The sequence below is a fragment of the Mesoplodon mirus genome (assembly GCF_964341445.2).
Source record: "Mesoplodon mirus genome assembly, chromosome: 4".
Lineage (NCBI taxonomy): Eukaryota > Metazoa > Chordata > Mammalia > Artiodactyla > Ziphiidae > Mesoplodon > Mesoplodon mirus.
This window is the reverse complement of record NC_138979.1, coordinates 13,633,650-13,653,803: the sequence shown is the minus strand read 5'-3', so window position 1 is coordinate 13,653,803 and position 20,154 is coordinate 13,633,650. Positions and strand designations below refer to the sequence as shown.

Sequence of the window (20,154 nt, the reverse complement as noted above, 5' to 3'; positions counted from 1 at the left end):
TTTCATCTTTACTATTTGGTGTCAACTCTAAAAAGTATAAAATCTAATAAAAAGATACACATTAACAAGTCTTTAGAACATTTTTAAAAATTACATTTTAATGAATGTCAAAGCCAGAACATAGTGAGATCGAATTCTTTTTATTTATTTATTTTATTTTTGGCTGCATTGTGTCTTTGTTGCTGCGCGCGGGCTTTCTCCAGTTGCTGCAAGCGGGGGCTACTCTTCGTTGTGGTATGTGGGCTTCTCATTGTGGTGGCTTCTCTTGCTGCCGAGCATGGGCTCTAGGCACGCAGGCGTCAGTAGTTGCGGCTCACAGGCTCTAGAGCACAGGCTCAGTAGTTGTGGCTCACTGACTTAGCTGCTCCGCAGCATGTGGGATCTTCCCAGACCAGGGCTCGAACCCATGCCCCCTGCATTGGCAGGCGGATTCTTAACCACTGCGCCACCAGGGAAGTCCCTGACAGCAAAGATACAATGGTAGAAACAAGTCGGTATATTCAGTTAACATAGGTATGTGTATGTGTGTGTGCATCTGTACGGAAGAGGACAAACCATAAGAACTTTTAAATGCTCAGACATGTCGGAAGTCACAATTTAGGTTCCTTACAGAGTAATCTGTCAAACAAGAGTCTCAATTCAGAGAACCCTCACGTTTCCCATAAAATAACATATCTTTTTTCTAACAGTTTTGTTGAGGCATAATTTACATATCATGAAATTCACACACTGTAAGTACACAATTCAGTGATTTTAATAAATTTACAAAGATATGCAATCATCACTAAAATCCTGTCTTAGAACATTTCTATCACCCTAAAAAAGATCCCTCATGCCATTTTCAGTCAACCCTCATTCCCAGACTATGACAACTACTACTCTTACTTGCTGTCACTATATATTTATCTTTTCTGGACATTTCATATAAATGATATCATGTAACATGGAGTCTTTTTGAGTCAGACTTCTTTTACTTAGCATAATGTTCTTAAGGTTCATCCATGTTGTAGTTTATATCAGAAGTTCTTCCTTTTTATACTAAGTATTAAATAGTATTCCATTACATGGATATATCACATTTTGTTTATCCATTTATAGGTTGCTGGGCATTTGGATTGTTTCCAATTTTGGCTATTATGAATAATGCCCTATGAACATTCATCTACAAATCTGTATGGACATATACTTTCACTTTTGCCTTAAGACACTATAGACATCTAGGAGGAGCTGCTGGGGCATATCCTAAGTTTACTTGAACTTTAAAAACAAAACAAAAAAACTGCCACACTGTCTTCCAAAGTTGCTGTACCATTTTACATTACCACCAGTTTCTCCACATCCTCACCAATGATTTTTCCTGTCCACTATTTTGATTATAGGCATCCTACTGGGTGTAACGTTTTATCCCCTTATGGCTTTAATTTGCATTTCTTTAATGACAAATACCGTTGAGTACCTTTTCATGCACTTACTAGCCATTTGTATATCTTCTTGGGGGAAATGTCTACACGGATAGCTTTTTAGATTCTCTTTATTAGGTTGATGAAATTACCTTCTATTCCTGGTTTGCTGAGAGTTTTTATTATGAACAGGTATTAGATTCTTTCAATTTTTTTGTGTGTATGAGATAATCATGCAATTTTTGTCTTTGATTCTATTAATACAGTGTATTATATTAATTGATTTTCAGATGTTAAAACAACCTTGCATTCCTGGGATAAATCCTACTTGATCATTAAGTTTAATCCATTTTATATGTTGCTGGATACAGCTGGCTAGCCTTTTTGCTGGAAATTTTACATCTCTATTCATGAGGGTTATTGGTCTGTAGTTTTCTTTTCTTGTGACATCTTTGTCTGGCTTTAGTTATCAGGGTAATACTTATCTCACAGAATGAGTTGGGAAATATTCTCTCCCCTCCTCTTCTATTTTCTGTAAGTTTTTGAAAATTTGTGATTATTTCTTCTTTAAATATTTGATAGAATTCACCAATGAAGCCATCTGGCTTTTCTTTGTGGGAAGAATTTAAAATACTAATTCAATTTACTTACTGGTTATAAGTCTATTCAGATTCTTTATTGAGAGTAGTTTTTGGTCACTGGACTTTGTTCATTTCATCTAAGCTGCCGCATTTGTAGGCAAAGTTCTTCATAGTGCTCTCTTATAATCCTTTTAATTTCTGTAGAGTTGGCAGTGATACATCCTCTTTCATTCCTGAGGTTGGTGTTTATGTCTTCTTTCTTTTTTTTTTCTTGATCAGTATAGCTAACAGTTTATCAATTTTGTTGCTCTTTTCAAAGGGCAAACTTTTGGTTTCACTGATTTTGCTATTAACTGTTTTTATATTTCATTGGTTTCTGCTCTAATCTTTACTATTCCTTCCTTTTTCTTGCTTTGAGTTTAGTTTGCACTTTTTCCCCTCCTAGTGTTGTAAGGCAAAAGTGTAAGGTTATTGATTTTAAATCTGTCTTCTTTGTGTGACTTCCCTGGTGGGACAGTGGTTAACAATCCGCCTGCCAATGCAGGGGACACGGGTTTGAGCCCTGGTCCGGGAAGATCCCAAATGCCGCACAGCAACTAAGCCCGTGTGCCACAACTACTGAGCCCACGTGCCACAACTGCTGAAGCCCACGTGCCTAGAGTCCATGCTCCACAACAAAAGAAGCCACCGCAATGAGAATCTCATGCATCCCAACAAAGAGTAGCCCCTGCTCACCGCAACTAAAGAAAGCCCGTGCGCAGCAACAAAGACCCAATGCAGCCAAAGTAAATAAACAATAAAAAATAAAATAAAATCTGTCTTCTTTGCTATTATAGGTATCTGAAGCTATAAATTCCACCTAAGTACTGCTTTAATTGCATCACATAAATGGTGATACGTTCTGTTTTGATTTTCATTCAGTTCAAAACATTTCCTAATTTCCCTAGTGATTTTCTTCTTTGACTGATGGGTTATTTAGATATGTGTTAAGTTCCAAAAATTGGGAGCTTTTTCCATCCTTTTACATTCAACCTATTTGTCTTTGAATCTAAAGTATGTCTCTTGTAGAAAGCATATCATTGGATCTTTTATCTTTTTTTTTTTAATCCAGCCTAACATTCTCTGCCTTTTTATTGGAATGTTTAATCCGGTCATATTTAATTTAGTTACTGATATGGTCAGATTTACATCTGCCATTGTGCTATGTTTTCTATATACCTCATGTCTTTTTCCCCCTCTCCTCCTTTACTGCCTTCTTTTTAGTTACATAGATACGTCCTAGTGATCTATGTTACCTCCTTTGTTAGAATTTTTACTATATAAATTTTTTAGTTACGTTCTTGGTTGTTGCTCTAAGGATTACAATATGTATCTTACCAAGATCTATTTCAGGGACTTCCCTGGTGGTCCAATAGTTAAGAATCCACCTGCCAATGCAGGGGACGTGGGTTCAATCCCTGGTTGGGGAACTAAGATCCCACATGCTGCAGGGCAACTAAGCCCATGCGCCACAACTACTGAGCCCATGCGCCACAACTAGAGAGAAGCCCACGTGCCGCAATGAAGAGCCTGTGCACTACAACGAAGATCCCGCGTGCTGCAACTAGGACCTGACACAGCCAAATAAATTAAAAAAAAAAAAGATTTATTTCAGATAAATATTAACTTTATTCTGGAAAAATATAAAAACATTGCTCCATTACAGCTCCATCTCTTGCCCCTTTCTTTGTGCTATCATTTTCATATATAGTAATCGTTATATGTTATAAGCTCAACAACAGAGTTTTATAGTCTTTTCTGGAAGATTAGACTTATGATGAAACAGTTTGATTCACTGAAATAATTATTAGAAATTATTTGGGGGCTTCCCTGGTGGCGCAGTGGTTGAGAGTCTGCCTGCCAATGCAGGGGACACAGGTTTGAGCCCTGGTCCGGGAAGATCCCACATGCCGCAGAGCAACTGGGCCCGTGAGCCACGGCTACTGAGCCTGCGCGTCTGGAGCCTGTGCTCCGCAACAAGACAGGCCACGACAGTGAGAGGCCCGCGCACCGCGATGAAGAGTGGCCCCCGCTTGCCACAACTAGAGAAAGCCCTCGCACAGAAACGAAGACCCAACACAGCCATAAATAAATAAATAAATAAAGCAAAACTGTCAAAAAAAAAAGAAAATATTTTTAAAAAAGAAATTATTTGGTAATATTTTAAAATAACAAAATAAATACATGGGATTTTTAGTCTAAAATTATTTGATTTACTTAATTTCCCACTCATAATTTTAAATAGCTTATAGGTTAAAAGCAACTTTAAAATACCCATACACTTTATCTCATAAATATGAGATATGTTGCTAATTTAGTTTATCCAATTGTGATTTAATTATATAACAATCTTTTTTCCAAAGTAATAGAATTTACATGGGTATATATTAGTAATGTTATCAGGACTCTAAATGAAATATTCACCCCTAAATAAAATGATTCTACCAATCCCACAATTTAAACTGTTCTCATTAGCCCATGTCACTGTCTCACCCTTGTGCATATATGATTCCTACAAAATTATAATCAAATGTGAATAAAACTTGCTATTTAGCTTTTTTCACTTATACGCATTTTTCCATGTTGCTATGTACTTTTCACTTATATTGTTATTATTACATATCACACCAAGAACATATCATAGTTCACTCAAATATTCTACTATTAGAATCTGATTGTTTCCATTCTCTACTATTATTAGTGTGCTGTAGAAAGAACAAACGAATTAATAAATATGAAAAACAGGCTTTATCAGAATTTCATAACATAACCTAGATAGCTGTGCATATTCTATTTTGTCACAAAAACAAAGGTTAGAAACACTATTGCAGAGAACTGCTGCAGAAACACAGTATTGTTATCCATGTTAAAGAAAAGCAACAATAACAGTCTGTAAGTGAAATGTCTTTTAAAAAGATCATTATACCACGGTTTTCATCCATGGTAGTATCTTTAAAGATTTCCCTTAGATCAACAACTCAATATTAAAGGTATACAATAATAAGATAAACATGTCCTTCAAATTGTATGTAAACCGATTATATTTAAATCCTATGGATCGAATATGAAAAGACCCTTTATCTTTTCTTGTAAGTCTGAATTGTATACTTCTTTCCTTAAAATAATTTAAAGTACATTCCAAACGTGCACTCTATAAACTGCTTGAAGCTTTGATTAAAGATCACTCAATTCCATGAAGCTAATATCCACTGAAACTCTATGATTTTAGTATTGTCCATCAAGTTGATTACTGAAAATGTTTTTCAGTGAGGTTAACCCTCACTGTCTTATTTTTTGTTTTGTGAATTTTGAAGACTATATGTAAGAGAACCTAATGTTATTCAGGTCCAGAAAAAGAAAGTCTTTTTAAGAGGTTTGTGATTGGTATGTATTTACAAAACATCAACAGGAAATTATCTGCGTATATCTTAACTTCAGGACCATTCATTTCCTCCAGCAATGGTTTTTCTGACACGTACCTGAGTTTCAGTAACTATTTCCCCACCTGGCATGGTTTTCTAACTAGATTCAAGTCAGAGTTCAGGACTCTCCTCTGGACACCTCCAATAACAGGGCCACATACATCACTCTGAGGTAATGGATCTACTTATTACAATATTCAAAACCTGTGGGATCTGATTATTTTAGAAATGTTACTTGCCTGTTTTAGCGCCCAGACTTGGATCAAGTCTAGGAATAGTGGACTGAGAGCGACAGGGACTGGTGGCTTACTGTTCCTTTTAATGCCTAAGTAACAGCCTCTTACACTGCTGTGAGTAATAGGCCCGACTATATTTCTGGATGTTAAGTAGTAAAAGGTTCTTAGATAATAGGAAAGTGGCATTAAAAACAATAATTTAAGAAGTGCAGCTTTAAAAAATACTCTGGAGTCAAAGTAGCACTGCTCCTCCTAAACCCTACTCCAAGTATGTACCAATGATAAAACTTAAAGAGAGAAAATCATCAACACATAGCCACGGCCAAAACCAGTTAAGTATCTCTGTAGACAAAAACGAAAGGAAACGTGTAGCCACAGAGCTTAAGCTAAAAGCCTGGACTCCACACCTGTAGCAGGCAGGAGAAATGAGAAGTCTGACTCCCACAGAGTAATGAGGACTGAAAGTACTCTACAAAAGGCCTGGGATCAGAGCCAGACTCGGTGCTGGAAACCAAGGGTTGCAGTGGGACTCCACCGCCTGTGAAAAAAAGTGAGAAGTCCGCTGCCTGAGGCTACAAGCTTATAAAATATTATGTATCTGAGATGCTAAGAGGCCATAGTTTCAGCCCAACAGCTGAAACCAGGCCAAACAATCTGCAGGCTTGGTATCTGGATCTGCAATGGCCTCAATATAACCTCAGGAGGGAGCCCTAAGCTGCCTATATCAGACCGACTGCTTGCCTAGGTGTCTCGGGGAAAGGAGTAAAAGCCATTATAAAGCCCCTAGGGAGGACTGGTGAATAAAAAGGAGAGAGAAACAGCCGCTCAAGATGGACCTGAAAACTAAAATTCTACCTAAAGAAACATAACATTTTAATTATGAAAGAGAAATTATTTCCTTCACAGTTTAATTACCTATATGCAATTCTTCATAAAAACCTCAGTCTAAAACATCTTTGTATCACGATAGTTTTGAAGCAGACACACAACCTGCACAACTGTACACACGGGTCTTGCTTTAAGAGTCTGTAACAACTCTTGGGTACAATTTAAATTAAATCAACCCTGTGGTACCTATTATCAAAGCCGACACACCCCAAATCATCTTATGCTTTCAACGTTCAGAAATTTCCTGTTGCTGACTTTGATAAGTCCAGGGGATTATTTATAGTAACTTCAATCATGCTTGGTGTACTTCCAAGAAAACTGTAACTACGGTGGCTTGGGTCTTCTCTAGGGTGGACTTAATACATATCTAAAGACCATGAAACCAAGTAGGCTTCTCAGCTTGCCTGTATTTTTTTTTAAACAACTTTATTGAGGTATAACTGCTATACAAAGAACTGTGGTTTGTTTGTTTTTAAATAACTCTACTGTTGTGGAGAGAATCAACAAGTAATTATTTCTCTTGTGCATTTTATGTTAAGGCATTTCAGAAAAATAATTTAGAGGGAATATATACTCAGAGGTACTCCAAAAGAAGACTGCAAATAAAGTTGAAAGTAAGTATAAGAATTATGATTTTTGGCTTACATAAGAATAAAATTCCCATTGAATACTTTATCAAAAACTTAACAGGTTGTTTCATAATCCCCCATTGTTAGACGTAAATCAAACAGACTGGACGACCATCTTTGGGGAGAGCTACAGAAGAGACTCCTACATGAGGAAACAGGTTAGATACTGGTGAGGTCTCTTCTAACTTCAGGATTCTATATCCGTTCTTCAATTTTCATTGTTGTTTTTTTTTCCCTTAGCGTAGAGTTTTTAACATCTCTGACCCCACTGCAATTCTTTCCTATAACAGGACTATTTAAAACAATAATAGCCAGGTATAAGAATGATCAATATTAAGATCTACTTCTTTTCCTTAACTTATGAAATTACAGAAGACAAAAGCAAAAAGATCAGCAATTAATCAGTCCAAAATAAAGCAGTACTTTTGGGAGCTGTGTGGAGATGGCAAAGGCGGCTAGTGGAAAAGGATGACTCTGGGATCCCTAATTGATATTATAATGAGCCAAAAGACTCGCACACAAATAGAACTGCACCTGGAAATCCCTTTTTAAAATCACTTAAAGATGTTATAATAATCAAAATAGATGACAGTACAGAATATAGTGAACATTTCATAACTAATAATATATTTGATGGGTGAGTTTCAGAATAACTAGGGAGAACAGGCAACCTCAAAGTTAAAATTACAAAGTAGGAACACTGGTGATTTCTTGGTCAAAGCATCATTAAAGACCTAATATATTAACTTAATAACACTTTAAGAATTATAAACTGTAACAGGCTAGTCAGCAAAAGTAAACGACCAAATTGGATTAAGCTGATTAATGAAAACACCCTCAGCAGACAGACCTCTACGCATGGACGTTCAGAACCCATTGTCCCTAGAAGAGCAGCATGTACTATACTAACAGCCTTTACAGGCCAAAGAAAAGAATGGACCAAACGGACAGAAAACTAACTAGGAAGATGATATATAGCATAATTGGAACAATCCTAAAAAAAAAGCAAAACAATAAAAACCACAATGAGTTAAGACACAAAAACAAAACCTACAAACAATGTCCCTGACAAAATGGAAACAGCAGTCAGTGATTTTATCCAAAAATATTTAGATATATCTACACAACACCGAAATGTTCATTCTCTAAGGTTGTGCTATCCAATGTGGTAGCCATTAGCCATATCTGAGCACTTGAAATGTGTTAGTGCAACTCAGAAATCAAATTTTTTATTTAATTTGAGTCATTTATATTTAAATTTTTTTAATGATACTTGATTCATTACTGGAAAGCTTTTTAAGTATGTTTGGAAGAACCTGAATACATGACTCTACTTGTTAGTTTGGAAGAATTTGATTACATGAATCTACTTGTTAGCTGCACATTCTATGAAATCTCAACACAGATTAAGTATTTTCAATCTAAATTGAGTATTCAAATTGAAGTGTGCTAAGAAGTATAAATTTAAAATATATACTAGATTTTGATGACTTAGTAAAAAAGCTAAAATGTGAAATGTCTCAATAACTTTTTAAAATGTGATTCATGTTGAAATAATATTTTTGATACATGGGATTAAATAAAATATATTTTAAAATTAATTTCACCTGTTTCCTTTTTACTTTTTATAATGTGACTTTTAAAAAATTTTAAATTACATATGTGGCTTGTATCATGTATCTATTGCACAGTGCTGCTCTAAGGGATCAATGGCTTTAAAAAGAAAGTCATCTGTCAAAACTCTGAAATATATGTCAGTAAGGTGGTATTTTACTTACAAATCCTGATCTCCTACTGTCACAAAGTATTACTTAAGGCTACTCAGAATTGGTATAATTATACATTCCAAAGACATTTGTATCCTCTTCACACAGATTGTTACAAACCATTAAAGTATTCCTCTGAGTTACTGCAAACTATGGGTATGCAGTACCCATAGTTACTTAATGGTCATTCCACCATCCAGAATAAGTAATCAAATAACTGAAGGACACTAATTCATCAGATTTCTTGATTCCTTTTATATCCAGATTCACTCATCAATATGTTAACTAATGCTCTTGGTTCTATGAGCGCTAAACAAAGATCTTTAGTATAGCAAAGATTTTGATAATAAGAGTAATTACATAGGACAATTTTATTTTTATATGTATACACATATATACACAGGCTTATAAAATTTTCCCTGGAAGAAAAACATTATAACTGCATGCCTTCACAGTGCTCTTCCAACTTTTTCCACACCATGGCATTTCACAGAAAATTACATTTGTAAGACACACTGGAGTTAACTTAAGGCCTCTCCAGGGAGGGCACCACCATCCCAGCACACTGACTTACTGCACACCAACTGGGAAGCTCAGGCTCAAAGGTCATTGCTAAAAAATCTCTGACCCATATTATATTTTCATCTGACTTATACTGTATGCTTACTTATGCCTACAGTTGTGAAAATACAACCCCTCAACATTTTTAACAACAATATACAAAGAAGGCCACAAGATGGAGATACTACTCCATTACAGTATTTGTATTGATGTATTTATTTTTCTGTGTACATGTCCCTCTTTCTGTGTATTTCCTACTTTCTCCTTCAGTGATATTCTCAGCTATTGTCTCTATCCCTAACGTTTATATTGGTTCCTCCAACACTCTGCTTTAACTAGCATTATTAGAGAAGTATTATATAATAAATACTTTTATGATCCTTTTACATTTTAAAAGCAGGCAAATAATTAAAATATTTTCTTCTAGCTCAATATTTTCCCACCTCTCCAAAATTAACAATTTTTATTTACATATTTTTCTCTGATAGGTAAAAATTCTTTTAAAAATTTGCTACCCGCAAAGTAATAAGTACTCTAAAAGCCATTTACTGGAATACATTCTGTTGCTTTGTAAGGCTACAGATTTACTTCATGTTGATACCCTTCCAAACTTCCCTGGAATTCTTCTTTGACAACAGTCCTCAAACCAGTTTATGAGCCTTACTTTAAATTTATTTTCAGATCTCTTTATCAATCCAAAGAGTACTTACCTAAGCTTGCTAATCCAATTTAGTCATCAAATTTAGCTCCAAATGACTATAAGCTATAGGTAAAAATCAAATCCGTCTTAAAGGTTTACTATTAATGAGTAAATCTGCCAAATATGCTGCAGGCTTTTAAAGCAATGCAAAATAAGAAGTTTCAACAATGTTTTGAGAGGTGGCAGCATTGTTGAAAACCTGCAAAGCTTTCCACAAAAACTAATTTCAAGATCTAATTTACTCTAAGTTAAACATATACTTGCAAATGTGTGATACAAAAAGTCACACTAATTCTGTATAACTACTATAGAACTGCATAGCATGGCAATCATTTGAACTTTATATGATACACTTAAGTACAAAGAACAACAAGTTCCAGTCACCCTACATTATACATACATATATTAACTTCCTTAAATCAAATTTAATCACCAATATTAATACAAAACACTACTTAAAGTGAAGAGAAGAACCTAAAGAAGTGAAAGAAGAACCTAAATACTAATCTTTTATATGTTAACTAAAAGTGTGGTAACTGAAAATAACTGCTAATAAGATGTGCATTTTTTTTAATTCCAAAAAGTCAGAGGCTTCTTGGTAATTGGCCATGAGATAGCTTCCTTAACCTGATCCATTTTAATGGTATAAAGTCCTTAAGTATTGGCTAGAAATATGAAGCCTCTACTTTCCTTAGCAGGCACATATATGGACCCTAGGATTTCTCTATGGTCTGTTCAGACCTTCCCAATAAATGACAACAACAATTTTTCTGGTCTTAACTCATTTTGACTACTGCTTACTACACATGTCACAGTGGGGTCTCATGTAGCTTTTTAAAATTCTTGTACCTTCTATAATCAGGAGTTGTATGTATTCCAGAATTTGCTTAATTAATTACTTCCTTTTAGAATTCTAGTGTTTGCACTCAGTGGCATTTTAATACTGCTTCTTTTCCATTTTAATACTGTTGCTTATACCATGACACGTGTCCTTTTATTTAATTCTTGATCTTAAACTCTTACCTTTAATATTTAATTCAAATTCTATTAGCTGACCATGTAGCTGCACATAGCTTTATGTCCACTGCTTCACTGGCACTAAAATGGGCATTTTGTCTAATAATGAAGCATACTGTTTTATGCACATATTCTCTCTAACCAGAAATGTAGACAGCGGCATGCCTTGCTCTTGCAACATGCCTGATTACACGTGAGATTCCAGTTGCTGGATGATGGTAATCAGAAACACTTTCTGAGTAAGTGAATGAGTCCTAACCTTACTTAATGTAGTATTAAGGAGGATGAGAATGAGACACAAATCCTAGATTAAGTTTCTAATTAAGTGCTAATAACACTCTTAGACAAAAATTTCAGTAAATATAAGTAAAAGAAAAAATTAGCTCTTCAAATGGAATACCATGATGTTACTTAAAACATAATCATACTTTTACATTCATTAGTATAGGACCCACCTTTCACAAGTAGGTGTTTTGATGAAAATAAAGAAAGGTTTTTGAAAATACATATGACTATAGCTTCATTATCAATTGGTCTAGGGTCCTGCTTCACCCAATCAGAAGTCTATCCTTTCACTGCCACTCCTTTCTTTCCATCTCTGCACACTTCTATACAAGAAAGGCTTTGAGGGCTTCCCTCGTGGCGCAGTGGCTGAGAGTCCGCCTGCCGATGCAGGGGACACGGGTTCGTGCCCTGGTCGGGGAAGATCCCGCATGTCGCAGAGCGGCTGGGCCCGTGAGCCATGGCCGCTGAGCCTGCGCGTCCGGAGCCTGTGCTCCGCAACGGGAGAGGCCACAACACTGAGAGGCGCGAGTACCGCAAAAAAAAGAAAAAAAAAAAAAAAGAAAAAGAAAGGCTTTGGATTTGTTTTTACTTCTGGGTAAAATTAATTGACGTCATTACTGTCCAAATAGACCCAATAATGCCTGACTTAGAAAAAGATTCCCAAGACCATATAGTCTTGGAATAAGTGAGAACATGTTTAATACAGATACCAAGCATTTTATCAACTGGTGTTACTTACAACTGCCATGGAGGTTCTTCTCTCAGCAATCATCAAGCCAAGTACCTACCCTCACCTCCATCCTACCCTGTGTATCATTCCCAACACTGAATAAAACATATGATGTTGAAATTCACCACATTACACCAATCACTGGGTAAAATGATGACTTTTATTAAAAAGATTTTAGAATGTATCTCTAAGAATAATTGTAATAACAAAGGACAATTCCATTTCCCAGTTCAGCTTAGGGTGTATCTATGAATAATAAAAGACACACTATTCTAGGATTGTTCTCATAATTAGTGTAAAAAAAAAAAAGAACAGTATAAAAAGAAAACAGAAACTTACAACTAGAAGAGGATTTCTGTTCCATCAGCTCTAGATTATGTGGCAAGTTTCCCAATAAACTTGCTTTTTCCCGTAAAATATGTCCAGGCAACCTCCACTAAACAGCGTATACATAAAAAAAGTAAATCAATTTTACAATAATCCAAGCTGATGCAAATATGTATACAACTAAACAAGTATTTATTCAGCTCTAACTCTATATATGATATGCTTTACATCAGAAATATAAATGACTGCAAGGTTATCTACCATTCCAGATTTTGTACATCTCCCTCTCTCCAAATCAACAAATAATTTTGGATTCTACAATGAAAACGGGGGAGTGATTATTACATGACATAGATTTACAAGGGAATAGACTTACTAGAGAAAAGACGGCACTATATTCAACTAACACCACAACAGCTCAGTGGAATCTACAAGGATCACTGGAGAGGACTGATACTCACAGTACAGATTCACCAGTCACTTATGAAACAGATCTTCCTCTTTATTTCTCAAACCCCTATGCCGGGGTTTGAGAAGGCCCCATTAATGACTTTGTGCTTTTCCCACCCAAAAAAACTGAACACAGAAGTCAGGCAAATAGAGATCAAATAGCACCTTTATTGCTGAAAAGCTACTGGAGAATTGAGATGACGTATAGGAGCCAAGTGGGCTTGCTAGAAATTCTGGCCCTCCCATCCCAGCCTAGACTTTGAGACAGTTTACTCCAGAGAAAGTCTGGCCAGGATAACAACTGCCTTACTGGTCTGTTAAGAATGAGTCTCATTACTTCTAGCTTTTTAATTAGTTAGCTCTCCCCAGTCAAGCAAAGCAGACCAAAGGTGATCACCCTCCAACAAGGTAACTCATCCACGGAAAGATGTAAGAGATGGGTCAAGAGATCAGCAGTGTTTCTTTAAGGGAGTCCTTCCCCTTGGATATCTGAAGGATGAGTGTGCCATAACTGTCCCTCCCTTATACAGGCTGCTACTCTGTACATTTTGTGCATCTGAAATACAGACTGAAAGAGCTTACAAGATTTATTAATTCTGATTAAAAAGTTAAAATCCAACATTTTGTAAGCACATGTCACTTAACAATAGTTTTCTTCTTTTAACCAGGTTTTAGCATTCATTTGAATGTAAGGATGCAGTTATTAAAGATTTTATAAGAGGAAGAGAGACATTTTCTAGCTCTATGAATAGGAATCTGTAATGACTGGCACCAAGAAAATTACTCTGATTTCATCAGAAAGTAAATGCTGCAAAATTTAAGCTAACTTAGCTTTGTTACAATTTCAACTGACAGACTTTTAATTACTATGAAGTATTTATTGTTGGCTAGAACACTGTACAAAGTATAAAGAAAGTCATGGACCCAAAAGACAATGAAAAAAATTGATCCCACAAGAAATACAGGTATCCAAGGAGCAGGGGCTGTTAGAATAAATATAAATACTGTTTGGGGACCTAGAATTTAAGTTACTAATGAGAGGTATTTCAATAACACACCTTTTCTCCTACATTCTCCTAATCTTCTACCTTGTATCCTCTGAAAAGATGCAATATCCAAATTGGATGCCCTGTGAACAATCAAAGCCATTCTAAAAATAGAGTGAGCCTCTGGTATGTCACCTGTATCCATACCTCCACTAAAAACTTCTGGAATCTCTTTGAAAGCTTTTAAAACCAATTTAAAACCTGGGAATACAAGGAGAGGGATTCCTTTGCTGGATGAGAGCAATAAAAGGCCAATATAAATATAACCTATTGAATAAAAACAGTCAAGCAATTACTCATTCGGTGAATTACTGTTTAGTTTTAGTTACCATGTTCATATTTTTTCATTTAATAAATATTTAAGTGTCTCCTATGAAGTAAAGAAAGAAAGAAAATACCATTTGTCCTAAAAATGAAGTAATAACTTGACAAGGTCCTAAGTCAGTAAGTGGCCTGGTTCAAGTTCTAAAAGTCTAATTCAAGTTCTAGAAGTCTAATTCAAGCCTAGTTCAAGTTCGAAAAGTCTAATAATCTAATTGATTATTCCAATTATAGTTTAGGGAGTGACTGAGCAAACTACTTTAGACCTGGTGGAAAAAGGGATAAAATGGATGCCACATTAAGTCACTAATCATCCCTGGAGTCTAGTTTGGGGTACGGAGATCTCAAAAAAAAGTTGTTTTCTATTAATTGTCTCCAATTCCGCCCCCTTCCTTCTCTTCTGAACCCAATGTAACCCATCTATTGATCTCACCACTCCACTGAAACAGCCCTTTTTAAAGTAGCCAATGACCTCCACACTGTTGAATTCAACAGTCAATGCTCAGAACGCATCTTATTTGAATTATCATCAGCATTTAGCCCAGCTGATTGCTTTCTCCTCTTTAAAATACTTTCCTCACCTGACTTGCAAGAAACCATCTTTTGTTGATTTGCCTGCTACTTCGCTGGCTGTTCCTTCCTCTTCTCCTTTGCTGGTTCCTCCCATGGTCCAGCTCCCAGACCCCTCTTTTCTCTTTTACATTCAGTCCCCTGGTGAACTTACCTGGTTTTGTGGCTTCAAATTACCTACGAAGTGCCAGGGACTCCCTAATTTATTATGCACAGCCCAAATCCTCTCCTTGCAACTCCAGGCTTAGATAACCAACTTGAAAGTTTATTAGACACTTCACATTTGGCATGACCAAAACCAAATTACTGATTTTCCCCCAACCATACCTGCTTCTGTTCCAGGCTTCTCCATCTCAGTAAGTGGCAAGTGCAATTAGACAAGTATTTACTCACTTTCTGAGGTTTAGAAAAAGCTTTCGAATTATCCTCAACTTTTCTTCCCCACTCCCCCCCTCCACATCCCACATTCAAACAATCAGCCAAATGCTGTCAGCTCTATGTTCCAATTATATCCAGAATCTGACCACTTTGCACCACCCAGGTCCATTCTACATTCTACACCACAATTATCCAATAATTAATAACATACATATCGTTGATCTCCAACTCAATAAAGTGATCGTTTTGAAATTTAAGTCAAATTATGTACCTCTTCTGTTCAAAAACCCCTTGATCCCCAACTTACTTATAATAGCCAAAGTCCTCATGACTTACGTTGAAGCCCTACAAGATCTTCCCCCACCCCCCATGACTCTGATCTCATCTACTACTGTCCTCCCCATACACCCTGCTCCAGCCACACTGGCTGCCTTGCCGTTCCTCAAATACTAAGCAAGCTCCAAGGCCTTTGCGCTTAACCGTTTGCCTTCCTTGAATGCACTTATCAACATGGCTCACTCCCTTACTTCTTTCTGAGGACTTCTCTGACCATCTGACATTTATATTTACTTGTTTGGTTGTTTACTGTTTCCCCCTATTAAAATGTGAGTTTCATCAGTCTAGGGGTTTTGTGTTACATACTGGTCAATTCCCAGTGTTTAATATTTAGTAGGTATGAACTAAATCTCTGTTGAATGGACAACAAAACTGATTAAGTGTGTTAAAGCCAGGTCACCACTCTTAAGTAACCTACCTACTTTGCTCTGGTTCCTCATGTCTGGCTACTCAAGAAGAGACTGGTTGGCTTTAGCCTGAAAATTACACATTAAGGACATAAGACAGGCTGCATTTGTCTCTACCAAATTTCTGGTCTCCTGAAAGTCTCCTAAGAAAGTTAAGGTTCAATGTAATGTAAAGAACCTATTCCGATCAGTTTCCCTGCTTAGGTAGAATAAGGTTTCTTCTGCATTCTTTCCAATTCAACACAACTGGGTAGAGAAACACAGATGAAAACAATTTTCTGGATCCTTCTATTAAAATGTTACCTCCCCACAGAATCTTCTCAATTACCTATGCTTCTTTATTTTCCCATCTTTGCCCATATAGTTAAATGCTCTGGTTGTTCACACTGCCTATTAACTCTGCAAATTTAATTGCATGAATTTATAAATGAAAATTCTATGAGAGTTCACATGCAAGCTAGATTACATAATCTAAAATTTAAACCACTGCTACTAACTTTCTGTATTCTCTGAAAGGGGCTTAATTTTCCTTGAATAACTGGAAAATATCTTCAAAATCTTTGGATAGGTTATGTAACAGACTCTAGCTACAGAATTTAATCAATTGTGATAAATTCTAACAAATATTCTCAATATTAAAGGCATTCTTAAAAGTCTTCAGAGTTATATTTCACTAGTGATTTTTACACGTATTGAGACACCATTTACTTTGAAATGAGGTATACTTTGTCTCTACAAGCAGGAAGTGGCACCAGGTGAAGACAATGACTACAGACAATTGCCACATAATCATTTGCACAGAAGAATTTGAAGTGTGAAATTCTTAAACTACTTTATAAGTTACAAAATTGAAACTCGTTAAAATCATGGTGCTTTGGCAACTGCTATTTTATATTCAATATATATTTAATTGAAAAGTAAATTTCCATTTAGTGTTAAGCTCAACAGTTCACACAAATTTATGATAACCTGTAGGAGTGAAATGTACACTTCACATCTGGTTACGGGAAGTGTGCCTTGAATGACAATTGTTGGTAAACATTTTTCCCCCATAACTATTCAAAGCATTTTATGAAGGGCTCAGTCAGATCGTGTGAAATTCTAAGTCTTTAACCCCATAATTCTTAAACCAGTAAAATGGCGTCAGAGACGGGATATCTACCCTCATTCACCAGTCCCAGGGTGTAAGTAAATAGCAACAAACGGACATTACAAGTTAAAGTCTCAAGCTAAAAAAGGAAAGAAAACGAAACGAAAGGAAAAGAAAAAGACAACTATCCTGCGTTACTGGTTGGACTTCTCTTCCTGGAGCACCCCAAGTGCCTCTACTGCCCCAGCACTTGATGGCTCCTTCTATGACTTCCAGGACCAACACTGTAGAGGCTTTCAAGTTCCTCCAGATTTCTAAACTATGATACAAACGCCTAATCCAACAGGCTACATAGATTCCAAAGTACAGTGCAAGAAAAACTTCTGCAACCCAGACGCCAACCAAAATGTACTCCTATCTTCCCGGAAAGGCAGAGGAAAGGAGGCTGCTAAAATATGGATACGTGTAATTGGGAAGGTGAAAATTTGGAGGGAGACACGACTACTCTTTCCCACATTCACGGGGCAGGCAAGGAGAGGGTAAAAGATCTACCCACACCACTCTTCCTTCTTCCTCCTGCACAGCTGGGTGCAAGGATCTCCCCCAGAATGGCAGAGGAAAGAGAAGGGATCGCCACCCCAGGCTGGTGGCACCGTCCAGGCTGTCACTGAGACTGCTGTCACTGAGACCGGAACTCGAGAAGGGGAGCCGGAGGGTGAGGAATTGGGAAAGGCGGGTCATTCCCTCTGAGACTGGTTACGAGGAGATCCTGGTGGATCAGGCTGAGGACGGCAGACAAGCCCAGGATGACCAAGTCTTGCCCCGCGTGCCCGGCTCCCTCGGAGGAAACTGGGTCAGAGTCCGCCCCACCCCCTCCTTTCCGCCTGGACCCGCACTTTTCTGCCCCGGAGGCGCAGCCCTCGGGCGGGCGGGCTGCCTGCCGGCCCCGCTTACCTGCTGCACCCCGAGGAACTGGTAGAAGTTGAGCTGCACCTCCTCCACCAAGTCAAACAACTCCAGGTCTCCGCTCTCCCAGCCGCGCGCCGGCCCCGCGGCCGCCAGCAGCAGCAACAGCAGCGGCGGCGGGAACGGCACGAGCCGTAGCCGGAGCCGGCGGCGCGGAGGAAGCCGGGCCAGCCGGCAGCAGGGCGCCGTCATCGCGCGGGGCTCGGAGAGGTCACCCGCCGCGCAGCGCCGTCGGCCGAGACCAGGGACGTGGCGGGCAGCGCGGGCTTGTCAGTCGGAAGCACGGGCAGCCGCCCCGGAGTCGCCCGCCCCGCGGCCGGTCCTAGCCTGAGGGACAGGCTGGGCCGCGGGCGGCTCTACCCTCCGCGGACCCCCGCCTCTCACCCAGGCCTACAAACAGCTGGCGAGCCAGCGCCGGGCGCTGAGGTTGCACGGGGTGGGAGAGGCTTCCCCTCGCCTTAGCCTATCCCAGGCCTCGCTTCCGGTGACATCACGTCTCCTAGCAACCGCGGGAGAGGGGGCGGGGCCGGAAGTAGAGAAGCCTGCGCCCCAGAGCTGGGCCTCCGCGAAATGCCTCTCAGTCGCTGGCGCGCTCCGCGAAGCTGTGCGTGTATTGACACAGATTAAGAGACGTGGACGGTTATAGACATAGCGCATCCACCTGGAAGATCCCAAATATCCCTGAAACAGTTACCTCTTACCCTCCCCCAGATATTGAAAACTAAAAGTATGTTTGAAAACATTTATTGATTACAGCCTCTGTTCCACACATTTCATTATTCCATCCCCAAAGATAGAGGAGGAATTGAACCTAGGACTTGAAAGGGGCAAATCTAGTGAGTTGTCTAAAGTAGCCTTTTGAGAGAGGTGAAGAAGAAATGAAATTTGAACCAAGACAAAAAGTATACTTCTAATAATGAATTAAGATTTATAGGCATAATACCATAAAGTAGGCAACCTGGCAGAAATTAATAAGCGTGACTCAATCATAGTCTTAGGGGAAGTTTAGTTTATCTGCTTTAGCCGATTTCCAATTGGTGTTCCTTTCCCAACTGAGGTCTTTTTTTTTTTTTTTTTGCGGTACGCGGGCCTCTCACTGCTGTGGCCTCTCCCGCCGCGGAGCACAGCCTCCGGACGCGCAGGCCCAGCGGCCATGGCTCACGGGCCCAGCCACTCCGCGGCATGTGGGATCTTCCCAGACCGGGGCACGAACCCGCGCCCCGCGCATCGGCAGGCGGACTCCCAACCACTGCGCAACCAGGGAAGCCCCTGTTTTTAATGACATTTAGGCTAAAAACCTCCTCTCTTTCCCACCAGTGTCTCACCTCATACTCCACCCTCCCCCTCACCGCTATTGCTTTCTCCTGTGCGAACCTTATTTTCTTCTTAGCTTTTGCTTGACCAGTTTTGAGAGTTTGATCTCATGCTTTTCCCATCTTGGATCCAGCCAGCTGAATTAAGCTCAACAGGATAATGATAAAGCTCTCATAGTAAAAATATATTATGTTTGCCAAAGGTTAGAAAAACAATACCTGGATCCAGGAAGTAAATCTTACTGAAGAAATCATTCCATTATTGCAGAGTTAAATATATATATATATTTTTAAATAGTTAAATGAATGCAAGTGTATCTTGCTTTAAAATAATATATATGCTTGAATTAATCCCATTTTAAATTCATCATGAGGCTTAACTTTCAAAGATATAAGAGCAGGGGTGTCTCAGTCAGCAAGGGCTGCTGTAACAAAATACCATAGACTGGGTGGCTTAAACAACATACATTTATTTCTCACAGTTCTGGAGGCTGGGAAGTCTGTAACGGGGAAAGGTCAGCATGGTCGACCTCTGGTGAGAGCCCTCTTCCAGGTTGCAGAGGGCTGCTTTCTTGTTGTACCTTCACATGGTGGGAGTGCGGGGGAGGGGGAGAGACATCTAGCATTTCCTCTTACAAGGGCACTAATCCCACAGGGTGGGCTCCACCATCATGAACTCATTTAGACCTAATTATC

The 20,154-nt window shown here is 38.5% G+C and overlaps 1 protein-coding gene across 1 annotated transcript in view; it reads right to left on the bottom strand.

Annotated features, from left to right (window-relative positions):
• Positions 1-18,592, bottom strand: part of DNAJC1 (DnaJ heat shock protein family (Hsp40) member C1) — a 210,314-nt gene extending 191,722 nt beyond the window's left edge. The window contains exon 1 of the mRNA XM_082617246.1: positions 18,134-18,592. Within this exon, the coding sequence (XP_082473372.1) occupies positions 18,134-18,337 (204 nt within the window). The 5' untranslated portion in view covers positions 18,338-18,592. The remainder of the gene's footprint in view (positions 1-18,133) is intronic.
• Between the last annotated feature and the right edge of the window lie 1,562 nt (positions 18,593-20,154).